General features: G+C 45.0%; 2 protein-coding genes and 3 non-coding genes across 6 annotated transcripts; 1 reads left to right on the top strand and 4 right to left on the bottom strand.

The window, feature by feature from the left end:
- The first annotated feature begins 241 nt into the window (after positions 1 to 241).
- Positions 242 to 16,849, top strand: KIF2C (kinesin family member 2C). 2 transcript variants are annotated; one of them, XM_063165171.1, is made up of 22 exons: positions 242 to 326; positions 434 to 528; positions 1,838 to 1,939; positions 2,159 to 2,207; positions 3,924 to 3,965; positions 4,800 to 4,913; positions 5,665 to 5,781; positions 6,183 to 6,283; positions 6,539 to 6,634; positions 7,514 to 7,568; positions 7,659 to 7,821; positions 8,090 to 8,180; positions 9,782 to 9,845; positions 10,968 to 11,059; positions 11,304 to 11,446; positions 12,841 to 13,045; positions 13,491 to 13,601; positions 14,094 to 14,161; positions 15,361 to 15,463; positions 15,541 to 15,657; positions 16,017 to 16,143; positions 16,333 to 16,849. In XM_063165171.1, exons 1-22 carry the CDS (start codon positions 263 to 265, stop codon positions 16,407 to 16,409), a joined length of 2,196 nt encoding a protein of 731 aa, XP_063021241.1. In that variant the 5' UTR covers positions 242 to 262; the 3' UTR covers positions 16,410 to 16,849. The 2 variants fall into 2 exon arrangements, with proteins under 2 accessions (XP_063021241.1, XP_063021242.1); XM_063165172.1 differs by lacking the exon at positions 3,924 to 3,965.
- Positions 16,850 to 19,408: 2,559 nt separating this feature from the next.
- On the bottom strand, positions 19,409 to 19,523 carry LOC134423387 (U5 spliceosomal RNA). The gene has a single exon (XR_010029097.1). It is a non-coding gene; the product is annotated as a U5 spliceosomal RNA (small nuclear RNA).
- A 430-nt stretch (positions 19,524 to 19,953) lies between these two features.
- Positions 19,954 to 20,068, bottom strand: LOC134423376 (U5 spliceosomal RNA). The gene has a single exon (XR_010029087.1). It is a non-coding gene; the product is annotated as a U5 spliceosomal RNA (small nuclear RNA).
- An 836-nt stretch (positions 20,069 to 20,904) lies between these two features.
- On the bottom strand, positions 20,905 to 21,019 carry LOC134423394 (U5 spliceosomal RNA). The gene has a single exon (XR_010029104.1). It is a non-coding gene; the product is annotated as a U5 spliceosomal RNA (small nuclear RNA).
- A 350-nt stretch (positions 21,020 to 21,369) lies between these two features.
- On the bottom strand, positions 21,370 to 22,792 carry ARMH1 (armadillo like helical domain containing 1). Its single transcript, XM_063165122.1, is given in 5 exon segments — positions 21,370 to 21,837; positions 21,978 to 22,149; positions 22,674 to 22,702; positions 22,705 to 22,762; positions 22,764 to 22,792. Coding segments are annotated over 5 exon segments (756 nt in total).
- Positions 22,793 to 25,402: the final 2,610 nt, after the last annotated feature.

The following is a 25,402-nucleotide window of genomic DNA, read 5'->3' as shown; positions in this document are numbered from 1 at the left end:
CTCCGCCCGCCCCAAGCCGCACTCCCGCGGCAGGGCCGCTCCCCTCAGCCTCCCGCCCTTCCTCGGACGCGGCGGCGCTGTCCGCTCCCTGGAATTCCATCTCCCGACAGCCGCGCCCCGCCGCCAGGCCTGCCGGGAGATGTAGTCCCAGGGCCACTCCCGGCAGGCCGCGCGGCACGGCGGCGCGCGGGGTTTAAACCGGCGGCGGTTGCTGTGCGTGTGTCTCGCTGCTGGGGCGGGACGCGGTTCCTGTCCCCGAGCCATGGACTCCCGCCTCTGCCGCAACGTCTATCCCGGCGTCGTTATTAACATCCAGCGGAGCAGTGGTGAGGAGCGGGGAATGGGGCGTCTGCAGGCTCCCGGCCTCCGCCGCCCGCGGGAGTCCCGGCGGCGTGGGGCGGCCAGGTTTGAGCTTAATGCTGGCTTTTTCCAGGCTTAATCCACAAGGCCACGGTGAAGGTGGTGAACGTGGAGCACTCCTGCGTGACCGTGGAGTGGTGTGAGAGTGGTGCCACTAAAGGCAAGGAGGTGAGTGCGGGCTGCTAGCGGGCCCTTCCTTCCCCGGGTGCTCCGACGCCGCCGGGCCCGGGCAGCCCGAGGCTCGTCCGGAGCGGGCGGGCAGCAGCTCGCTCCGTGCCCTCCTTCTTTTATACGTAATGAAAGCAATGCTTTAGGTGTGCTAAGGTAGAGTGTGAGAGCTGCAGTGCCAAATCTGTACCCTTTGCCTTTCAGAGGGATCAAGGAGGTGTTGGGCCTCTCGCACTGTCGACTCCCAATGCTCCCAAGATTCCAGTTTTCCAGCTCTGTTGGCTTTCCATGTCTTACATTATGGCCTTCAGGGTCTCCTTAAAATCTGTTACTAATAAGGTGCTGGGTTTAATTTCCTGAATTTCTGCACCAATATGAAATAAATCCAGTGTGAGATGGGATGGGAGAGAGGGGGGTCTGGGGCATTTGAAGGTTATATGGCTGAATTCCTGACACTTAAACAAGTCTGATACTCAGCAAAGGTACTTGTCCTTCTGGTCTCTCTAGAAACATGCAGACTCTGGATTTCAGTGAAAATCTTAAAAGTTGCCATTGGCTGGTTGTTAGAAACCAAGTCTTACTCTGTGCATGTGCCTGCTGCATTCAAATAGAAAAAAATACAGATTTGGATATAATGGCTAAACTGCATTTATGTGTTAAGATGTTAAATCTTTAGAAAGATACTTCAAAATACAACAATTTTCTTATGTGCTTATGTGTATATGCTGTGCATGTGATGAGGTAAAGGCAGAATGGATTTCACATGGGGGTCAGTCAGGAATAGCTGGTCCCAGGTGCAATTGTTTGCAGTAGCAAGTGAAGATACAGCTGAATTAAGTTATGGATTAAATGCTGAATCCTTCATTTCCCAGAGTCTAAGCAGCTCTTTGACGTTTATTTCGGTAAGCACAATCACACAGTAAACACTTAATGCTCTCCTAGCACAGAAGTTACAGAGCTGCTGAGATTTACTAAGATTAGCAGTGGCAGATTAGAGCAGGAGATGCCAAATGGGCTTTGCCCTTCTCTTCAGAAGTGCTCTATGGCACCTGCAGAGCTGTGTGGTGTTTGGCAGATGAGGGTAAATGGCTTAACTAGCACATTTTGTCTGGTGTATTTAGATGTACCAGATTGTTCAAATGGAATAGGAACTACTGTTTTGCTCTTCCAAGCAATTTTAATGTAATGTTTGGCAGGCAGTGGGTCAAGTTTGTTTGCCTTCACTGAAAGTCCAGATTAGAAAAAATACCAGTCCCTAACTGGAAGCAGCAGTGTTCTACCATGTGAAATCCTGCCTTTGCTCTTGCAGGTTGATATTAGTGATGTCATTGCAATAAATCCTGAATTATTAGAACTACCTCCTGCTGATGTGAAAGAGAATGTTCCTGTGCAAGACAACGTAACTTCACAGGTAAGTGCTTTAAAGTAGTTTTGCTTTTTCTAAGGTACTAATGCATTGTTCTTGTTCTGTATAATACTCTCAGTCTTAAAATTTGAGATCTCTAACTTGCTTTTCTGTCTCATAGTTAGACTTTGGTCAGAAATTCTTGTCATATTGATGTTGCCCTGAAGAGCAATGCTAGGCATTTGCTGTTTACTCCAATTGCTTACAGCATTCCTTGTTTTTCAGAAACAGAAGCGTAGAACAACCCTCTCAAAAATTCCTGCTCCTCGAGAAGGTGAGAAAATGTCCTTTTTTTTTTTCCTCTGCTATGCCCTTGTGGATCTTTCACTGGAGCCATAATATTGTACTTTAGTACATCTTTGAGGCAGTGCTAACAAATGTTTCATACCAATGTTTTGGACTCCTGAGGGCAGGAACTCTCCTAACAGGTTGCTGTCCTGCTCCTATGAGCTTTGTTGATGTGTTCTTCTCTCCTGCAGTATTCCTGTAGTTATTCCCTGCTTTAAATGTCACTAGGCAGTTGCTGTTGCAGTGAGTTTGAAAGCTCTGCATGGAGCTTTGAAAATGCCACAAACAACAGAAGTTAAGTGCCAATTATTAAGATTAAAAGTGTCAGAATGAGAGTTGAAAGGATAAGGAAGAAATAGTGGTGACAAATGTATGTCTCCTCACTAAGCAGCCTCCCTGGACAATAAGTAGAGCTTTATGCTTGGAGACTTTTCAGAGCAGGCAGCCAAAGTGCCAGCTGGTGTGCCCAGCTCCCTGATTGTATGTCAGTACAATGTGTTGGGCAAAGCCAGAAGGGTAGATAGAGATGTCACTGTGGCATTGCTAACAAATTGTTCTTCCTGAGGTGTCAGGAGTTAGAAAATGCCTATTTTCTACCTTCTCTTAGCTTTATCAGCTGACTCTTTAGGCTTTTTAAATTGCAAATGGCAGCATTACAGGTCTATTTGTAATACACTGTATGATGCTGAGGTTGAATGATTGCTGATTTAATGATTCTCTTAAAGTGCATAGTTAGCCAAAACTTGTGCTTCTCCATTCAGTTGAGCTGTAAACAAAACATCTGGGTATGTTTGGCCTCTTCTGTTGCATGCAATGTGAGACAGAGAAGCTGGTCCCAGAAGACAACAGCACAAATTTCCTGCTATCAGAGAGGCAGAAGTTATCCAAGAATCCTAATGTGTAAGAAGCTGTTCTGTACTGGAGTACAGTACAGCTCCTGATCTTTCTCAAATTCAGAGAACTCCGTAAATTTTGTGAACTGACAAGCAAAATGATGTTAAGTCATAACTGTCTATATATAGGTCTGTTAATAGAACTGGATAGCCAGCTGGAAAACACAATGTGTGTTAATCCAGTCACTGGTTGATGGAAACATGTCCTTGCAGAGGTCACAGCTCTCCTGAGGTATAGACTCTAATTGCATAACTGAAATATCTCTTGCCTGTCCTTGTGGCACGGTCTTGTCACTGCTCAGAGCTTAGAGCAACAGTGTTTACAGTATTCATCAAATAATTTCTGTTGTTAAAACTAGCTAAGGCCCAGGAGTGTCAGAGTGTCTGTCCTGTTGCAAACTCTGCACTGCACCATTTAGAAAGCTAACATCAGCTTCTCTCATGTTCTTAGACTAAAGAAATTAAGGAAGATCAGCAGATGTCGGTCTCTCTCTTATCCAGGAAAGGAGAGAAGCAGAAGCAGTGCTTTCAGAGTTAATTAAGGAATGATACTGCCTCAGTCCCATGAATCAATAGGAATTTTTGAGGATGCTGAATATCCTCACATACAAGAATCACTTGAATCAAACCCATTTAGATGGAGTGAATCCTCCAGTTAATCTGCCTGTCCAGGAGCACCAGCATTTATAGAAACAGTGCTGTTGAGTGTGAGATGAGATCAGGCCTGGGCATGTGGGACAAGAGAGAATGGAATAAAATGCCCTTTCTGAGTATAATGAAAATGATGCTTTTTGTTTCTAAAATTGCAGAAGTCACATTTAATGTCTCTGCAAATGAGCAGAAGATTCAAGGTAAAGAGTTAATGGGAACAATGTATTTTGTGTATGGTTTTAAGAAATTTGATTCAGAGTTGAAAAGAACCCTTGGTCTCCAACAGATCTGGTATCCTTTGAAATAAGTCATTCATTCTGGATAAATTCTAATAATTGCTGGTCACAAGAGGTGAAGGGAGTTCTAGCTTGCATATCACACTTTCTTTTTCATATCAGATTTGCTTTTTTTTTAAACTATTGAGGTAAACATTCCAATCCTTGTCCTAGGAAGCTTTGTAAAGGACTTGATCTCAGTGAAAGAAATACCTTGGCATGTGAAAATGGAGACTGCCTACAAAGGGACCTTTTTCAAAGATTTGCTGTTGTAGTTATACAGTGTTTTTTAGCTGAATGTAGTGCCGTGGAGCTCTCAGCCTACTGTGCACCACACAGCCTGTGTGTGGGTGGGCACAGTGCTGCCCGTGGCCAGTTGCCAGGCTGCTGTGCCCATGTCACTATCAAAGAGTTAATGCATGCAGCCCTGCAAGTGTGAAGCTTCAGAGCATTTAGTGGTTTTCTGACTTAAAACTTCCTCCTTCCTAGGTATTGTTAGGGTGCTGGAACTGCCATATCCTTATGTGAATCCTTAGTGGGATCTGAAAGAAATTCCCTGGAACTGCAAATCTGAAATGAACTGTTTGCTTTTCTGTAGTGGTGGGTTAATTGACCACTTTTCACCCACACGCATTGCTTTGTGCACTTTGCTAATGAGAAAGATCCTTTTAACCACACCTTCTTCTCCACTGCTCTGTACTTTGTGAACAACTGATTAATTGCAAGTGTCTGAGTGTCCCTGGATTCCTGTTTCCAAAGCTGTGCGTGGCCGTTCCAGGATGTCTGCTCTCACAGAACCCCAGTGTGGCTTCCAGGAAGATGAAATGGCAGTAGATCCCTCCACTTCTGTGCAAACCAGAAAATATTTGGCTGGTAAGTGGAGACACAGTTCAGTGAATTCTTATTGTGAAACAATTTTCACTTTTGAGTGCATTTAATTATTCAAACTGCAAATCTCAGTGGGAGAGCAACCCGAACTTTTTCATAGATAAAATGAGACCTAGAGGTTTGCCCCTATGCAAATATCTAGGGCTCCTGCCTGAAGTGTTTTCCAAAGGAGTTTGGAAACAATGTTGTGCATAATTATGTACTTTCTTAGCCAGAGAGCTGTGGTTGGGCAAATTGGGTGGATGTGCTATCTGCTTAATGACATAAAAAGGTATTCATGGTGCTAGAGTGGGAAGAGAAGTGCCTAAACACTGCTGACAACACACACTGTAACCGTATTGGTAGTAGTTTTACCTATACTGGCTGAGTAAAGCAAGAACTTGAGCCTCCTTGAATTACAAAGTTGTATTTATTTATTTTATTAGGCTACCCTAAAAATAGCTGAAGGCATGCCTTGCATGTTAAGTTATACAAAAACACTGAAATCAGAGGCTTGATAGTAAATTCTTGTCTAGTTGGCTTGGCCTTGAGTTGTAGCATTGTGTGAAATGTTTTTTGGCAAAGGATTTAAAAGTTTACTTGCACATTTACCACAGGTTTTAGATAGTTCACTCTCCTGCTGCAGAAGTTGAGAAATGCCTGTGGTCTATGAGGCTTTACAAATGACAAAATTATTCTTGATCTCTGCAATCTAAAAATTGGTTTTGGTCTTTGGCTTCTTTGCTTCTTTCTGCAGCTGGCCGAACCAGGCCTACTGGGCTGAGTTGTGTTCCAGAAGCTTCCCTGGAAAATGTAAATGGAAATCCAGAGAATCATCTGTCTGCTGCTAGAACAAACTGTTCAGTGAGCCCAGGTACCTGGGAGCAGTGGGTAAAGACTGATTCATCAGTCAGCAGTGAATCACTGTGATTGCTGCTTTGTGTACTCAGACTAAAGCTTTGAAAAGGTGACTTTGGCAGCAGGACAGAGTATCTTGATCACTTTTTATTACAGATGTGCAATTCTGTTATAGTGGTATTGCCTCAGAAATGCTGCCTTTGCTTTAGGGTGGTAGCGTGACTTCCAAGGTAGTTTCTGTGATAGTTAGATCCGATTTGGGAAGGAAGTGCTGCAAAATTAATGGCCATCCTTCTGAAGATGATTGTTTCCTGCATGAGCTAGTCTGTCAGCAACCTGGAAAAGTTGAAATATTTGTTTTATGCTTAAAACCTAGTATGAAATTTTAACCCAAGGAACTGTTTTCATTTTATCTAGTTCGAAGAAGATCTAACATTGTGAAAGAGATGGAGAAAATGAGAACCAAGAGAGAAGAAAAGAGAGCTCAAAATAGTGAAATCAGGATAAAACGAGCACAGGTGGAGTACTCTACAATACACCTGTAAGGGGAAATTCTATAGGATCCTGGACTACAGGAGTTTAAACCAAAACATATTTTGGACAGGCTTTGTTCTTAGAAAGCTTTACATAAGGATGGATTGATTCTGATTTTTAGGAAGTTATGAATCTTGTAAAATGCTTTGAATTGCATACACCTGTTTGTTTAATAGTCTCTGTGGCCTTTTTTTGCTGTAACAGATCAATTGCATTCACATCCATGGTTTTCCATGCAGGAGTTTGACAGCAGCTATCCAAACTGGGAGTTTGCACGTATGATCCAGTCATTCAGAGCAACTTTAAACTGCCAGCCAATATCTATAAGTGATCCAGTAAGTAAATACTGAGGCTACTAACTGCAGCCTGGGGACAGACTTCTCTATTTTGTACTGAAAATGTTGGCATCAAGCAGTTGGTGCATCGCTGCACCTTGGAAATCCTCTGAGCATATTGAGGAAGTTGGGGTTATCTGTAAGGTCACTTGCCTTCCCTATTTAGGGCTAAGCTGTCTTGTTTTACTTTGTCACTAGTGAAGAGTCTGTGGTTCAACAATTATCATGCAAATGATGTGTGACCATCAGTTGCACAGCCATCATTGTAGGAATAGGTACAATTTAAAATGGTCTGTTGACCTATTACAGAACATGCTAATTGATTTTTAAATATGTCAAAAAGTGGAGGAGCAAAAGTAGAGGTTGAAAACTAGAGAACCCTGGCTTGGTCAGTACCCTCAGCCATTAAAAAACCCTGTGTACCTATTGCTGTGTGTGACAGGAGAGGAGCTTGTTGCCTTTCCTTTCTGTCTCACCCAATGGCATATGCACTTCCCATCTCATCTGATATGTAGCTGTGCTGCACAAATAACTCGCTGCATCAATAAAGAACTCCAGGTTACCAAAAACCTCTGGGGTAAATGAAAGTCTTAATTTGCCTGAATAATTACTTGACCATAGCTGCAGTTTTGATATCATATATTTTGCTGGAAAGCATTTCTATCTTACATGTTGGAGAATGCTGCATAAAGGTAAAATATTTGTAGTGTTGCTTTTGCACTGAATGCACTTTAAGACTGACATCCCTGCATGAGTGGGTCAGCTCAGAAGCAACTCTGGTCAGCATAAAGAAAAATGGATGTGAGGGAGCACTGGATCTCTCTGTAATAGAGCAAGTGTAATTGGGAAATACTTACTATTTTCTTACTTTTCTTTTAGATAGAAGAGCACAGGATTTGTGTCTGTGTGAGAAAGCGCCCTCTCAATAAGCAAGGTGAGTGTACTGACCAAACAGCTCTGTCTTGAACAGTCTGACTTTGTTCAAAGTGTTTTTGTTAAAACTGAGGGTCTTTTCTGTCAACAGAACTTCTGAAAAAGGAATGTGATGTGGTTACTGTTCCGAGCAAGTGTGTCCTGATGGTGCATGAGCCAAAGCAGAAAGTGGACCTAACAAAATACCTTGAAACCCAAACATTTAGATTTGACTTTTCATTTGATGAAACTGCTTCGAATGAAGTGGTGTACAGGTAATGCTTGCTGGAAATGACTTTCAGATAAAAGGATGGAGCTATGGCCAGATGGCATCTAAGCTTAAGAAACTTACTTGAAATAAGTATTAGAATCCTTTTTGGAGGAAGCTGAAGGACTGAAAAGTCTAAGGCTTATTTTTAGCATAGCCTTACTGATTGCCTAAGGAATTGCTTATTTTTTGTTTTGTTTCTTGTGAAAACTGATGCTGATGAAGCAGTGTATGAAATATTTGCTGTAACTATTTTTTTTTTTTTGAATATTCAGATTCACTGCTAGACCTCTTGTAGAGACCATCTTTGAGGGTGGGAAGGCGACATGCTTTGCATATGGCCAGACAGGCAGTGGCAAGACGCATGTAAGTTTTTCTCCAAGGTCTCCAATTTTCTAGCTTTGATAAAGTATTTCAAACCTTCCTGATGCTTGAGCATGAGTAGGATTGTGTAAGAATTTTGGATTTTGGTTTTATTGTCTTAAAGCTAATACTTTGTAAGATGTTAACTCTTTTTCTGTAGTTTATGTACTAGTAGATTTCCTTTGAGATTGTGTGGAAAATTGTACTGGCTTTTCAAAAGATTTAGAAAAACTCTTTTTAGAAAAAAAGAATAAGGAATATAAAAAGATTTTTTTTCTCTTTAGAAAAAAGAAAAGCTGACTTTAAAAGATTTAGGATGTACTGATAGGTCAGTTGGCTATTCCTTGCCTCAAATGCCTGTTGCTGTTTAACTCCTGTCCTAATAGAGGGGCTATTAGCCTACATCTGAGACATAGGCCAGTCTCTCCTGTGTTTTGAGCTTGGAGGCATTCCAAAGAATTCAGCAATTATATAAAAATAAGCCTCATGATGCACATAAATATTTAAGTGATCTGGTTTTGTTTGTGAAGTGGGTGAGTTAATGTATTTGCTTTCTAACCACCCTTCCACTCTAACATTGCAGCTTTAGGAGTTGTGAAAATTCTTTTGTCTCAAAAGAGAACGCTTGCTCTAAACTTTCAACAGCTGTGTTGTCTTTAACTTTCTTCTTCTGGGAACTATGGAGAAGAATCCTCACAGCATGATGGTGGAGTCAAATGTGCTGTCCTGCTCTGCAAGAAGCATTTACCTCAAACCACAGTGATCTGCAAAGGGCTAATGCACTGCTTTGAGTAATCAGACAGTCATTGCTGTTGTTCAGTGATAGAGGCAAGTTTTAGTTAGGACCTCCTATCTTTAGTGCCATGTAGTGAGCTGTAGATCTTTTCCAGTAATCCAGACAAAAAGGTGGAGCTTTATACAAGTTTGAACACAGGCTGCCTTCATTGCACTGGAAAGGGCAGAGAAACCTGCTTACCTGAGCCTCATTATAGGAATACAGCTGTGATGCACTAAAATCACAGGTGAAGTTACTTTCTCTTCCCAGTCCTAGGGCAAAACTAGTGCAGGGACAACAGAGACTGGAGTGTTGCACATTAAACTCTGCTAGATTGAGACTGTGTCATGGAATTGAGCTGTGTTTTAAATAACAGTGGTAGAGCAAGTCACTAGGATAGCATTAACTGAAAAATTTTTTGTAATTAAAGATACTTAGGTCAAAGGAGTTAAAGGTATTGTCTGCCCTAAATCTGTATTTTCATGTTAACTTTTGCAAGTAGTTGTAAAAATGTTTTGACCTAGATCCTAACAAATGAAGCTTTCTATTCTGACTAGAGGCTGTTTGGTTGCACTGTCACAGTAGTTTCCTTGGAGGAACAACCGCTTTGACTCTGCACCCCAGAGCCTTGCAGGTGCACTGCTTTGTGTAGGCCAGATCTTCTTTTTGAACTGATAGGAAAGCTGAAAACTAATTTGGCACTGCATTCCAGTAATCTTGCTGGCATTGGGGCTTATCTATGGCAACTTCCTAGTCTGTTTTTGGCATGAAGATCAGGTAGGCTGACTTGTTGGTGCCATGCCTGACCCCTGGCCTGTTCTCTTCACAGACTATGGGTGGAGACTTCTCTGGGAGAAGCCAGAATGCCGCAAAGGGCATATATGCTTTTGCCTGTGAGTTGATTCTTCTATACGTACAAAAATCAGATTAATGCTTATTTTTCTTAACTAGGTAAGATCTGCTTTTCATGGTTATTTTAAAAATGCACAGTAGAAGATACATAAAGTATTTGTGTTTTCAGTAATAAGAACTGGTGTTTGCAGGAGGTATGATTATTTTTTCATTCATTTCACAAAATATTTTCCTCTAGCCTGTAAGTGTCTACATCCATACTGAACTCACCAGAAGCTACTTGTTTCTGATAAGTTTACTAATTAGGCATTTGCTGGGCAGAACCATTTAATTTTGATTCTTCTGCTTTGCTTTTGTCTCAGACATATCTGAGTACAACACAACTCTATAAATTTGTGATGTAAAACTTGTTAGGCAAAAGGATGTATGTATTGTGTTTCTTTCCATAAACCTTAAATGCAAAAAAAAAACCAAAACAAAAAAAAAACCAAACCTAGCATGTCCAAAATTATTTCAGAAAACAGACGCTTAGAAGCCCCTCCTTGATAATGTCTAGAAAGTACCACAAAACCTGACCTTTACCTTCCCTTTAGAAAGACACAATGTGAACTTAGCAGCAAGGCAGCTGAACCAGGAACTGGTTGGCTGATCTCTGAAAAATAGTTATGACTGGCCCTGAAGGAGTCTTTGCTTTTCAGCTCAGCTTCAAAATCTGGAGCCTAATTGTGAAAAGCTGCACTAGATCCAGCCACAGGGTCAACTTAGCTGGTATATTGTCTCCAAACTTCAGCAATGCAGATGTTCAGGGAGGCATGTTTTCTAAACTTTCTGCAAGATGTACTTGAAACACAAACATGTGACTTTTTCAGGCGTGTCAAAACAATAGAGGATCCCAGTGTTCCCTCAGAGCAGTAAGGATTGTTATCTGTGGGTGGCATTAGCAGTTGAAACTCCTGTATTTCCCTGCTTTCAGTCCCTGGGTAAAGATGCTGCTCAATCTGTTCTCCAGATGGTAGCACAGCACTGATTGTTAGCATTTGTTTGGATGACTGTCATTCAGTGCTAGACACTGCCTTATAGCTGTGCAGTGTTTGACAGTAGATCAAGTAGCAACTAGAATATGTTTTAAGCCAATTAACTAAACTTGTGTCTTTCCTCACTAGCACAAGATGTCTTCCTCCTCCTAAACCAGCCCAGGTACAGGAATCAGAATCTGGAAGTCTATGTGACTTTCTTTGAAATATACAACGGAAAAGTAAGACCTGTTTTTATTTTTAAATCTTGACCCAATTTCTTTGGTTGACTATTTAATAAGTAGCTGAGTCAGACTTCATACCTTCTATAGTTCTATGTATTATGTTTATATTGGGTGTGTTTTGGTTTGAATTTTAAGTGTATGTTAAAGATGCTGTTTCTATATAACTTTATACAAAGACAGGGAAAAATACTGACAAGGAGTCCTTGTTCAGATTTGCCTCAATCTTTTTGCCCAAATATAGGTGTTTGACCTGTTGAATAAGAAGGCCAAACTTCGAGTCCTGGAGGATGGCAAGCAACAGGTCCAGGTTGTTGGTCTCCAAGAAAACCCAGTTAGCTGTGCTGAGGATGTCATCAAAATGATCTCGATGGGCAGTGCTTGCAGGTGTGGTGACTTAAAATCTATAAAAGAGGAGTCATGTCCTGTTGCATCTCCATGTTTAGAAAAGCCTATATGATGCATGTAGCTGGTGCTTTGACATGTAAACAGAAGGTTGTTCCCAGTAAAGGCACTGAGCAGTCTCTGCATGAATACCAGGGAGTGGTTACACAACAAAGGAGTGGAAGGGCTGGGTTCAGCCTGCCTCCCATAGGAAGTGTCGGAAACCCTTGTTCATGTATCCTCATGGAACTCCAATAAGAGAAACCATTCACATGAGGAGATGGCTGCCTTGGTGCTTTCTAGTATCAGCTCGTCCACAGGAATACAAGTAGCTCCCTGTGGGCTTGTAAGATCAAGGAACAGCAGCTGGTATGAAGCATAATTGCAAAAATGGTTTGGCTTAACTGCAGGCCAGATAAGCTATTCTAATGGCAACAAAAATACTGCATGTTGTTCAGGAATCCTGTCTAAAGAATCCTTGAAAGCAGGTGCCAAGGGACAGCTGTAGGCTTGGCACATCATCCTGGCAGGAAAGGCTATGGTGGGGGCAGCTCTGCCATCATACTAGTATCTTTAATTGGGAGCTAAAATCTGTATTTCCAAGTCTTATCTGCTTCAGTTAAGTTGCCACTGCTGTGGAAATATTTGTAGGCAAATGAGAGCTTCTTGGCTTCTGTACTGCACTGTATGGGCAAATATGCACATCCTGAAAGTTTATTCAGCATTCTGTGCAGCCTTTTTTGGCTAGCAATTTAGTCATGAACTGTTGTTATATTTCAGGCTATTCCCTCCTTTTTCCCCAGTAGCAGGAATGACGGTGGAACAGTGAACCTGCCAGCATTCTCAGGGAATAAATGATAAAGAAGGTCACAGGGAGATTTAAATTAAAAGATGTCACTCTGTGCCTTGCAGTAATGGGGCACGTGCAGCTGCACAGCAGAGGTGAAGTGCCGAGCCAGCTTGGCTGGAGAAAGGGATTTACCATGATTGTAATGTGCTAGCACAGCTAATGCTGTTTAGTGGGGAGCTTGGCTTAGCTTACTGTATAATGGCAGATGCATTAGGAAAATGACATGTGGTGTGCTGAAGCTGTGACTTCCAGCTCAAGTGCATGTGAGGCTTTAGCACTCAGAAAGGCATTCCAATGTAGGCTGGCTGAGTTGAGCCAGGCAGCTAAATAGCCTTAAATTTCTATAACCAGGGTGCAGGTTGGTGTTTTTCACAAGTAGTTCTGTGCTCTTATATCAGAAACAATTCTATAGTTCACACAAACTTAAAGTATTAATGTGTGGGAAAACCCTAGGAGGTTAATTGAATGGCTACAGGTCTTATCTAGTGCTGTCAGGACCTGTTGTTTTGTTACACATTTCTAAGGCTTGTTTGCATCTCTGCTGAAGGACATCTGGGCAGACTTTTGCAAATGCCAGCTCTTCCCGGTCACACGCCTGCTTCCAAATCATCCTGCGACGAAGAGGACAAATGATTGGCAAATTTTCCTTGGTGGATCTGGCAGGAAATGAAAGGGGTGCAGACACATCTAATGCTGATCGGCAGACACGGATGGAAGGTGCTGAAATCAATAAGAGCTTGCTGGCTTTGAAGGTGAGCTACAGCTCCTGGACCAGAGTGATAATCCACATGTGGATTCTAACTCTGGGGTTATCTGTTCTGTTTCATTCCAGTATGAGGAAAAAACCAAAAAAGTCTTAGTTTAGGATGTGAGCAACCTAAAAATAGAGTATACTTCCATTTAGAAGGTTTCCAGGAAAGTAGTGCAGACTTGTCGGGCCAGACACTGGTACAGCTATTTCAAGCTTCATTCAATGACCTTTATTAGTGTGAGGGGGTTTGTGACATATGATGGCTATACCTACTGTCCTGTGACAGTCAGATACCTGGAGTATATTTTAAAGATTATGAAGAACTTGGAGCAATACATGTGACCATTCTTCAGCCTGTTGGGTTTACCAGCAATTGGTGGTTGATATCTTGCAGAGCTGTTTGAAGAGAGGTGCAGCACTGCATTCACAATACTGTCTTTTTGTAGGAGTGCATCCGAGCTTTAGGGCAGAACAAGTCCCACACCCCTTTTCGGGAGAGCAAGCTGACACAGGTGCTAAGGGACTCTTTCATAGGAGCAAACTCAAGGACCTGCATGGTGAGTATGCACGTGTCAAGCACAATGCTTGGCTTCTAATTCAACCCAAATAGCTGCATGTTCCTCTACAGCAAGAGTTTTTTTTTTAATCAAAAAGCTTTAGATCTTGTTAAACAAACAAAAAACCCAAAATTTTACTCATGGAAACTTGCCCATGGTGAGCAAGACAATAAATTTGTGAGTTGTGCCCACTCTTGTAGAAGCAGGGCTGTGGAAGTCTTTTTAATACAGTGAATCTGCAAGAGAGCTTGGTGTGGTCTCAAAGGGCTTTGCTTTCTGTGGATGGTGAAGTACATCAGGTGCACACAAAGACAGTGAAAGTTGGATACAGGGGTGCTGGCATGTCCTACAGAATCCATAGAGAAAAATGGACTTGGCTGTCTCAACTCCAGCTCTTTGTCCGCAAATGTCCCAGCTGTGTGGGGAGATGTGTAGGACCATTAATGAGCAAAAGTCAGGTAGGAGTCACTAAGGTTTCTTTTGTGTTTACAGATAGCAATGATTTCTCCAGGCATGAGTTCGTGTGAATACACCTTAAACACACTGAGATATGCTGACAGGTAATGGCCTTTCTGACCTGGGGATTATAATCTTATTGTAAAAGGTGGTTTAGCTGCTTTTACTCTGACCTTTGGAACCTCAAGTTCTCTTGTATTGTTTGTGTTGGCAACCTGGAGGATGGTTGTTAAGAGCACAGTACCTTAGAGCTGTCATATGAAACCAGCCTGGGTGTTGTATGTGAGACATAATAGAGATGATGTAAAACCATGAGTAATGTCTCTTCCTCAAAGGAATCTCCTCTCATGCTAGACTTCAGACTGCCCTGGTTCTTGTAGGGAGTTTACCCTGTCCTGAATGGTTATCTCTATGCCTTTTACTGTTTGTAGTACTTTGTGACCCATCTGTAAGGGTATGCTAAGAATGTGTGTCATGAATGAGTGTTTTAGTTCACTCAAAGAATCACTGGCAAAGGTAGCAGCAAAAGCAGTTTCAAAATTAAATGAAAGACACAGTTTGTTGGCAAGGTTCACTCTACTACTGATTAGGTGGTTAAAGCACACAGAGGAGAAAATTGACTAAAATCAATCTAAAATTAAAATCAACTTAAAATTATCTACCTGGAAGCCTGGGGAATGGAAAAAGGGGTAAGGTTAGAAAAAGAGTAAAGATGGAAAGAACTGAAGGACACCCTCCCCTTGAGTTACAAGGTTTATGTGACCCCCTTGTCAAACATAGCCCTGGGACTTGACCAACGGTTTAGGCCTAAAGATTTTAACTGCACTTAATCCATAGCCTAATTTAAATAGATTAACATAAGATTCTATTGAATTTACTATAAGCACAACACTCACAGGCCTAACTTACTTACAAATACTTAACATACTTAAGAATCTAAGACTGTAACCTCCATAGTATATTTGCTGTAGCACAGTCACACACATACAAGGGGTACGTACCACCTGCCGTGAAGGGATTTTGGTCCCAGCTCAACTGATGCCTGTGTGACTGCCAGAGTGGCTCATGGATGCCAGACAGAAAAGTTTCCTTAACACAAACATCTCCTGGCTTTCCTTCCCACGGTATTCAGGAGTTTCTGCCCATATAAGCCTGTTCTGGGGATGATAACTGTGTGACTCTTAAAGTGCAACTGATTGATTCTTGCTGAGTGCTGATTGATTGATTGCAGCAGCTGCTTTGTGATGCTGTAGCCAAGAAACTGATGGAAGATGGATTTGAGTGACAAATCTTCTTGTTGCAGAGTGAAAGAGCTCAGCCCTCATGATGGAGGCAGTGAAACCCAGAGTCAGATGGAGACTGAGGAGGCTGAGACCAGTACTGAAGGCTCAGGTCTTCAACTCAATGTATGTGTGGGCAGTGGGCTAACCAGAACTCAAAGCTGGGAACAACCTGCTGTTCTTACCTGGGCTGTTTCTTACAGTTCTGCAAGGATGAGGAGGAAGAGTTCTCTCCACACATGTTCAACTATCGAGAGGTTATGACTCAAATCAGTGAACGGGAGGAGAAGGTTGTAGAACAGCTCAGAGAACTGAGACAGGTATGGGGGAGCAGCACACCCAGCCCAGGCCACCTTCTGTATGTTGATAGCAGCTTGCTTTGTATGGGCCAAGTGCTGCTGGGGAGGTACCAATGCAAGATGCTGTACTACTGGTGGTACTTCTTCCTCATTGCCAACTTTTTCCTGTATTTTCTGGCCTAGCTGGTTAAACTGGGCATTTCAGTGCTTTTGCCAATTCCCTTTCCCCTCCAAATAGCAACCTCTACTTGCTGCTAATGAGCACTGATGGCTCCTGGTCTGTAGAAGTTCAGCTATGTTGATTAGACTGCCAGATTTGAAGAAACTAATTGAATTTCTAGAAAGTCCATTTCTCATCACTGTTATCCTTGTAAATACAGAAAATTACTACTGAACTTGACTGCCTCTTGGAAATCACAGAGAAACCAGATTATGATCTTGAGACCTTTGTGAGCAGAGCTAATTACTTCATAGAGGACAGCTCAAGAAATTTCCTTTGTGTCAGAGGTATGTTAGAGCCTGTATCTGACTAGCACTCTCACTAATGCTTTTCCAAAGACCTGAAAGTAACACCAGCATAGCTGTGGGGGTTTGAGCACCCAGCCCTGCATAGCTGAGGTCTGCTGAGACTGACAGCTGTTCTGGAGAGTTCAGCTTCCTGATCAGTCACCCTGTTACTCTTCCCTTTTTTTACAGAAACACTGGATGCCCTGGGGACTGCCATGCAACTGGAGGAGCAAGCCAGCAAGCAGATTAGCTGGAAGAGGCCTTAATCATTACAGCAAAACCTGGTTCACAAGCAATCTTTCATGCACTTGTCTTGTCTTGCATGTTTGTCAGTGGTTTGCATCACTCCTGTTTTAAATGTGGTAGGGTGTCTGCAGGTCACATGCCCAAAGGCAGTGAACACAGCAGCCTTTTTCTTCATGGCCTGTATCAGGGTGCTCAGCAAAGTGCTAAAATGCACCCGCTGCAAGGCTTGGGTAGGGGGCCTGAGAGTCTGCAGTCTCTGCCTGCAGAGATAGCTAGCCCTTTGCTGGTGACAGTGGTTTCCCCTAAGAGAACTACACATGTGTAGTACATTACCTTTTCCAGATGTGCTTGAAACATTGCAAAACTGTTACAAGTTTTGCTTTTCTAGAAGGAAATAAAATGGACTATATGATTGTAAAAACCAGTATTTTAAGAAGTTGAATAAATAAATGTTCTTGGATTTCACTATCTTATCTGTCCTATAAAAAATATTTCTTGCTAATTATGGTAAAGTTTAACAGCTCCTAAAGACTGGCTGGTTGTTGGTAGGGAGGCTGATTTCTTGGATGAAGTTTGTTTTCAAAGTCTTTATACTTGTAATGTTTACATAAAAATCACTCAAAATACATTTTGTCTCTTAATTTTGAGATGCTGCTGGGACCCCCTAACAGGGGGGAAGGTGGCTTAGGTGTAGCTGTCTGCTGCCATGGCCCTTGTGTGCAGCCTGGGTCCAGACTTCCCTGCAGACCCTTCCTCTGGGAAAGAGCAGGTTAGGAGAGGAACAGTTGTAGGGCATGGGCTAGTGCCTGCTCTTCTACTTATTCAGCTCAGTTCAGCATTTACCTTCAAAAGCACAAAACAGTTGTGTGAGCTCTAGGTTCAGCCACACAGGATGCAGCTGTGCAAACATCAGATCACAAAGGAACCCTTCTACCATTACTCCCTCTTTTCGTGGAGCTACCTTCTCCCCCTGAAAGTCAAGGCTGTAATTTAAGGGACAAGGCCACCCCCAGCTCTGCACCTGCCATCTGTGGACTGCATCCTTGCTGTGTGTCTGGAGATGCCAGCTATATTGGAGACCAGTTATTCAGCCTGGACTGGATCAATTGTGGGCAGTGTTTCAGGGCTGGCCTGGAAAAGATAGCAGAAGAGTTATGGATCTTTGAAGGATGTGAGCAAACATTAGTCACAGGCACTTAAAGAAGGGATACTTCAACCCAGGTATGATCCTCCTCCACTGCTTGGGTGTTTTGTGCTCAATAGTTTAGGTTCTGGGAGCAGAGTGGGGCTGAGCACTCTGAGGGTTTCTGAACTGTGAAAGGTGACTCTGCCTGCATCATACTAAGATGGCACAACCAGAGTAGAAGGGCTGTTATCCCTACTAAGTCTGGACAAAAGCAAGACAATCCTGTTCCACTTCAGATGTTAGTACTCTTGGATTACCCAGCCTTTCCCTGTGCAAGGAACAAGGTATTGCCCACTTCCTTCCCTCTGTGGCCCTAATACTGCTTATTTTCCCTGTATCTGCCTTTGGAGTTAGAGACCTGATCTGCAGGCCAGCAGCTCCTACCCTGGATTGGGGAAGAGCCACCCAAGGGCCTGAGTCTGTGCCTCTTGGTGCAATCCTAATGGAAAATGCTGTGTTCCTGTCCTGCCCTAGTAGCACCAACAGACACCAGAGTCCCAAAATAAACAAGAAATGTTCAGCTGTGCACGGTTTGACAATCATTTAAAACTGGGGCTTGCTGAGAACCAACTGCTTAATGATCAGTGGGAACTTCCTGGTGTATATTAAAGTCTGGCAAGCTTCTTGTGTCACCAAAAAACCCCAGGACTCAAACATCACCACCCTTACTTGTGAGAGGATGTCACTGGAAAACTCCTCAGGTTTGCCTCCGTGCCTGCTAAGCATTTTCTGCCATTTGCTTTTGCAGAAAAGATGTTCTAACAGCACTATCTTGTGGACACTGCAGGAAATTCACACTGAATAAAGCAATTTTAGTGCAAATAGCTGAATTTCATGGAGGACTATGCAGTCAATGATAGGCACTAGGTTTTCCAGTGGGTGGTTGATGTTATAAAAGGGTGTTTCACTGCTGGCTGTGGCTCCCAGCTGTGTGGGGAATACAGTGGCCGTGAGCAATGCAGCACCCTTCAGCCCTGTGTAGGACAGATGTTGCTTCCAGGCCCAGCCATCAAGGGTGACAGTACACAAGGCTAGTCAGATTTCACATCTCCCTATAAATAAAATTTCAAGCCAGTTCCAGTGGCAGGTGTAGGGAGGGTATGAGCACTTATACATGCAGGCAGCTACTCTGTCTCATTCCCAAACACCCATTTCCAACCAGCTTAGGGCTGCAGACTTGACAGAGCTGGGACACTCAGCAGGGAGGAGTGCCAGAGGTGAATGGGTGAATCTTTCCTGTGAGGAACATATCCCAGTTATTGGGATGCCATTTCTCTAAGATTCTTTTTATGGTCCTGTGGATTCTGCTCCAGTGTCCCACCCAATGACTTTTGTGGCAGCTGCCTGTTAAACATACTCTCTCAGCCAAAGTGTGGCTGTGTGTGTATGTGGACCATCAGGAAGGAGAGAATGATGCTTTGAAACACGTCTAAGATGTTAGAGGTGGAGTTACTCTGCTAGCATGAAAGGAGGATGGATGTAATTTTTCAGGAAACACTGTGGCTACATATAATGATCAATGTACAGGCTGCAGCTCAGGCAGTCTGGGCTACTGTGGCCGGAACTGCTGAGCTGGAACTGTTCACCATCCTCAGCAGCGGCCCTCAGCAGTTCTCTGGAGGCCTGCAGGGTGGCATTAGTGCTGCAGGCAACCCCAGCCTGGACCCAGGCAGCCCTTGCTGTGCACCCCTCGCCGCAGGGGACAGCATCCTGCACCCCCTCTGCCAGCCCGAGGGTGACGGACGCAGAACATCAGCCGCGTCCGCTGGCTAATACAGGCAATCATAATTCAATAACGGCATTATTAATTCTATTTTTAACCGAAATAAATGTAGCTCCACCGAAATGGAGCCTCAAAAAATTACTCGACACTCGTGCTTGTTCCTCTCCACGGAAATCTTTAGTAAAAGGCGAAAGATTTATACGATCTGAAGAGAAACCAGAGTATGCCCGGACACGCATCTCCGACATTGCCCCCGTCTGCTGCACCCCCCATAGGTGAGGGCGAGGCCAGCCCGCCCGGGGGTCCCGGCCCCGCATCCCCGCCCAGCCTGGTCCCGAGAGCCGCACACGCCGGGCAGCCCCCAGAGCCCGGGGGGGGACAGCGGCCGCAATCCCGGACAGCGGCGGGGCCGCGGAGCACCCTGGGCACGCTGGGCATGCAAATCAGCCCCGGAACGGCGCGGCCGGAAGGAGCGGGAGGAGCCGGCGGCGCGGAGGGGCGGGTTGGTGTTGCTGACACCGGCGCCGCAGCACATTCATTATCCCCACGGTTCGAACCGTAGGGTTGGCTTATATTCCCCATTGCCGCAATTAATTACCAACAACCCACCCCAATGAACGCTCAGCATTTGCTCTTTCTTTAACCGTAAATGGTTAGCTCCACCGTAATGGAGCCACAAAAAAATTCGTAAGATTCGTACGCGTTTCTCTCCACTGAAATCTTTAGTAAAAGGGGAAAGATTTCTACGATCTGAAGGAAAACTGGAGAACAGCCATGCTGCACCCTGCACATATGCCCACTCCCCGCTGCCGCCCCACAAGACACGGCGACCTTCTCTCAGTTCCTTTCCCTGCTTCCCTCTCCCTCCGGCGCCTCACCCGGCTCGGCACCGGCCCCCGGCCGGTACCACAGCCCGGCTGGCCCGAGCCCGGAGCGGCGGCGCTCGGCGGGGCCGGCCCGGAGCCGCCCGCCCTGCAGCCCGGGGATGCTGATCACACCAAGCCCGGTGCTTCCTGCCCTGCTGCCGGGGCGGGGGGGAGCGAAGAGGGGCAGCTGGGGACAAAGCGAGCCGGGAGCGGATAAGGACCCCGCGGCGCTCGGGTCTGGTCGCATCGTCGCCACGGCAAGGAGAAGCCGCGCAGACCCAAAAAGTCGGCTCTGGGAAAGGCCACCATACGCCGCCGCCACGGATCAGAGCTAGACAGAGAGGGGTGCTTGCGGTAGGGATCCCACGGAAGGTGCTGAGCTCCGAGCGGGCGCCAACACTACCCCTGTTCTTCTGAGAGGGCAGGAGTGCCCAGGACTGCCGGGCAAGTCCCCGGCTCTCGCTTCTCCCGGAGTCCGAACCGCGGGCACGCAGCTGCTCTGCTGCACCGCCCGGGCCAGGAGGAGGGGCTCCCGATCCCCGCTCCGTCACGGCCATCTTTTGACCCGACACGGGCAGTGAGGCGGCCAACCGGGCGGGGGTAGCGGCGGTGTGGATGGAACCGTGAACGCAGGGTCCGTGCTGCCGAGAGCGGGACCAGAGCAGATTGTACGTTAGGCCCGAAACCCAGCAGCTTTATAAAAAATTGTGGTTTGCTCTATCTTTAACCAGAATAGGGATAGCTCCACCGAAATGGAGCCTCAAAAAATTTCTCGACACTCGTGCCTGTTCCTCTCCACGGAAATCTTTAGTAAAAGGCGAAAGATTTATACGATCTGAAGAGAAACCAGAGTATGCTCGTAGTGGGGCCCTCGGCAGGTACCCAGTCCCGGCTGTCCCTCACAGATACAGCGACACCGACTGCCCCCAGGTTCGACCCTCTGCTGCCTCGTCCCGTTCTCCCGGCAGCGCTCAGAGCTCAGCCTGGCACCGGAGCAGCGGTACCGGGGAGCGGCGGCCCGAACGGCACCGTGTGTGCGGCACCCCCGCGCGGTGCACCCTGGGTATGCAAATTATCCCGAATAGTAATAAGGCGCCCCGCCCCGCCCAGCCCCGTGTCGGTCGCAGCTAGGGCGGATCGGGGCCCCGGGGACGCTCGACGGGGACTTCCTGTGCCTCCCCTTCGCCCCCGGCACGCTTGCCAGGCTACCCCACAGCGCCCAGGGTGGGTAGGCAGATCTTACCTTTGTACTGGACCTCCGGGTGTACTGAGCAAAGCACACCCAGCACGGGCTCCATGAACAGACCGGGCACATCTCCCATCCTATCCTGGGGTGAAAGGGCATAGTGACAGGGACAGTCTTCACAGTTCTCCAGACTTCTCTTCCAGGCAGTAGGGCTACCCAGTGCAGCCAGAATGCCAAGGAGACAGGCACAGCTCCTGCCTGAGCAGGGATGGACACAGGTGGTAACACTGCCCGTTGCCCCCAGCAAGGCCCACTCCTCACCTGCCTGAGCCCCGTGCTGGGCTTGGGGGCAGGTACACAACAGCACAGCTTTGAGGCCTTGCGAATCTTGGCTCTGGTACTTGGGGTTGCTGTGGCCCAAAGAGTCCAGCAGAACCTGCGCATCTTTTTGACCTTCTGCTGTGTTGGAGGCGTTTAAGAACTTGGTCTGGGCTTACACCCTTGTGCTGAGAAAGAGATGCCATCAGCAGGCAGAGGGAAGGGAATGGCTCAGTGCAGCAAGCAGCCCCAGGGGCCAGAGGTCAGGGAGAACATCCTTGCCTGGATGAGGACAAAGCACAAATGGACATGCTGTGTGCCACAGCTTTCACAAATGAGCTCCTCATACTCCCTGCCAGTGTCTCCAGTGAGCAACAGCAGCTTTATAAACCCTCTTTTGTCCTCTTCTTTCAGGTGGTTCAGCCTCAGTATTTCCAGAGGAATCAAGACACCTCTGATCTCCAGAAATTCAGTAAGGTATCTGTGGCTTCAAGGCTGCAAGAATAAGGGGAATAAGGCCAGAAACGTCAGCCAGAAATGTCACTTGCCTTGGAGCCCATCTTCCTCTGCCAGCATGCCATGTCCTGGCAGCCATCACCTCCCGTCTCACTGCAGTGGGTAGAGGTCTGAACTGGATACTGTCTCTGCACAAGAGCATGGACCATCCCCTTGCAGGCAGGCAGAGGCAGCACACTCACCCAAATGTGAGAAAAACACTGATTCTGGGTTCCTGAGAGATGGGTTACATGGCTTTCCCTTCAGTTCCATCTTTTGATAACCAGGGTGTTTTTTAAGCTTGCAGAATGTGGCTGGATGTGGATGTCTCTGTACAAAAGCTTATTCTTTAAACAACTTTTCAGTAGAGACCTTGCCCATCCTCTCTATCTCACTACCACAGCACCTCCAGCTGTCCAAGGAAATGGATGCAGCATCCTGAGCCACACTGTTAGGTGAGCCAGAAACAATCTGGCTCTCTGGGAACTCCAGCTCCAGCTCTGGTCCTGCCTTGTTTTAATGAAGCTGTTGAGGATGCACCAGTTGTTTGAGCAACTTTGTGGGCACTATCCCATTCCTGCAGGAAAACCATGATGGCTAATGGCTTCCTGCTGTTTGACAGATCCCATGATCTCTTCTGCCGAGAGAAAAATGAGAAAGAAGTGTAAAAAGGTCTGTGAAGAAAGACTGTACAAATGAATTATCACTAGAATCACATTTTAAATCTCTGTCAAATAATATGAAAGCAATTAGTAACTATTTAATCTCATTTATCTTATACTCATTTCATAGATAGGAAAACTAGCAAAAAGAGAGTTCCTGGTATGTCTGAAGCTGCACAATGAATCTGTGACAGACTTGAGATTATTTTCCTGGGCAGGTGGTTTCACCACAGTTCTTTTCTCTGCTCTGCTAATAAAGTAATTTTGATGTTACCCATTACCCCAGCCCTGTTTCTCACTAGCCTCATGATATGAACACTGTGTCTCATATCTGACCTGCCAGGGAATAAATAGAGTGAAATGAGAGCAGAAATAGGTATGGATTTATGGGGAGTGACAGGGTCAAGGGGGCTATAAATGCCTGTTAGCACAGCAGCACAGCCCTCACTCACCTGCTGGAGCGACAGCCGTGTGGACATCCACCCCAGGAACATGTGCCTGGCCTTGGCACTGGGAAAGTGCTCCGGCACCCTTCAGCATGACAGACACTTGCTCCCTTTTCCCCCTATTTAATTTTCCTGGCATGTTTTTAAACAATCTAAAAAGCTAAAATGATAAGAGCTATAAGCAAGAAGACAGAAGTTCCAGAAACATCCCTTGTCTGCAGTTCCTTCTATTTCTTCACACAGGTGTTAAATAAAGAAATCTACATTTTTCCAAGTTTCTTTGGCACACTTTTGGCTCAGTATGATATCCCCTAGTGCAGTTTGAGAAATGTGAAGGTGCACTTAGTAAGGGAGATGGAATACCAGAGACTGAGCTTCCATTTGTGTGGCAGTCCCACAGCTGTGCATGATTCTGGCTGGAGGACACTGACCAGGCTCAAGGAGCCTCACAGTTAAACACCAGGATCTGAGGGATAAGGTCACAAACGGTGCCATTAACACAGGTGCCTTGTCCTCCACCGAGCTGGCTCAACATGCCTAAGGATAAGAAAGGAATTCACACCTTGTCTAATGCACTTCTTGGGCTTCCTACCTAACAAAAGCACAATTTTAGGTTTTATTTAAGTGTGGTTTATGGAGAAAAAGAGTTAAAATAACATAAATATTTGTGTTTCAGAATAAGACATTTCTTTCAATGTAATACAAATCATCAAGATTACCAATTTCCCATTTACAAAGTTCTTAACCCTTTCTCCTAGTATCTGCATAAAAATTTCAAATCAGTTCCAAAGTATCCCCAAGATACCTGCTCAAAAGTAACTTTATACTCCTCTTACCTGAACCAGGCTGAAAACGACCACTGAGATGTGAACATGTATCTCAGTGCCTAAAAACAAACAAGTAAAGTCTCCAAAAAGCTGTCTGAGAAACAGTGCTTGAGAATTAGGATGAGATGGAATTTCATTTGGGAATTAACGGTCTGTGTTCTGTAAGGCATCTGTGTCCTTGGCAGGGTGTTTTCAGGACCTCCTTTGCAGGGAAGCAGGTTTAAAATAAATCCATTTTCCCAAAATAGTTGTGATTGAAAATGTTATTAACCATAACAAATGTTAGTGCTGACAGGAGAATGGCCTGTTAGGGGCCTCTGCTGAAACAGTCAAGTGAAAGTCATATTTCACATTATCGCAAGCATTTTCCTGTGATTTACAGAATATTTGTGAAACATTACTTGCAAGGCATATGATTCATATTGAGAGAACAGCTCGTGTGTAGGGGGAATCTGTATTTCACAGAGACTGTTTGCATGAAATTTACAGTCCCATAAAGTGCTCCTCTGTTCTCAACAGAGATCTAGTTAAAAGAACTTTACAGTCTGAAACATCCCAAAATTGATTGTAAATTAAGGTTTCTGTATTTATGTTTAAGATGCTGGTGGTGTAATGCTGCAGTAACCCCCTCACACTACTCAGAAATACTAGCACCAGCCTCTGGATATGAGGATTTTAGTGAAACAAAGGGCTTGCCTATGAATCAATGGGGGAAAAAAAAGAAATAACTTTGAAACAATGATGACATGGCTTCAGAGGATACAGTGCTGTCTGTCTCTGGCTGCTGTAATAACAGCATTTGCTGACATAGGAGTATTTAAGCCAACATTGCAAAGTACCCTGAAAATGTACGTTAATGTTTTTATTATGAACATTTTACACATGGGAACGTGCAGACACAGGGAAGTTAAATGACTTGCCTGAATCATTTGTCAGTGCTAGCATCAACATGTAACTTCTGGTTGTTGGCTTCAAGCTCTGCTGTCAACAGTGCTGGGTGGCCACCCAGTCCACTGGACCTAATAATCAAAACAAGGCTGGGTCAGGGCAGGGCTTTATTCCTGCCAAGAAAAAAAACAGTGATTTAGGAACTGTCTGGCAATTCAGCAGTTCTTTACATTCAGAGTCCTGCTTAATCATCAGATTGAGATCAAAAGGCACACTGGTTCTGCTTCAGCCTCACAGCGAGTGTGAGGTGCCAGGGAATGATGGCCTTGGACTCATGGAAGGACAGAGTGGCAGTAATTTGGTGTTACCTTTGCATCTTACAACATCAAGGTTGTGCCCGGCCTCAGGCAGAACTT

The sequence above is a fragment of the Melospiza melodia genome, chromosome 11 (genome assembly GCF_035770615.1).
Source record: "Melospiza melodia melodia isolate bMelMel2 chromosome 11, bMelMel2.pri, whole genome shotgun sequence".
Taxonomy (NCBI): Eukaryota; Metazoa; Chordata; class Aves; order Passeriformes; family Passerellidae; genus Melospiza; species Melospiza melodia.
Note: the sequence above shows the minus strand (reverse complement) of the source record. Positions and strands in the feature narration are given on the sequence as shown.

What these genes read in the sequence shown, in the direction of transcription:
- KIF2C (XM_063165171.1), top strand. Translation starts at nt 263, where the DNA reads ATGGACTCCCGCCTCTGCCGCAACGTCTATCCCGGCGTCGTTATTAAC. An exon ending in GCGCCCTCTCAATAAGCAAG is followed by an intron (nt 7,569 to 7,658) that starts GTGAGTGTACTG and finishes TTCTGTCAACAG; the next exon opens with AACTTCTGAAAAAGGAATGT. An exon ending in CAAACTCAAGGACCTGCATG is followed by an intron (nt 13,602 to 14,093) that starts GTGAGTATGCAC and finishes TTGTGTTTACAG; the next exon opens with ATAGCAATGATTTCTCCAGG.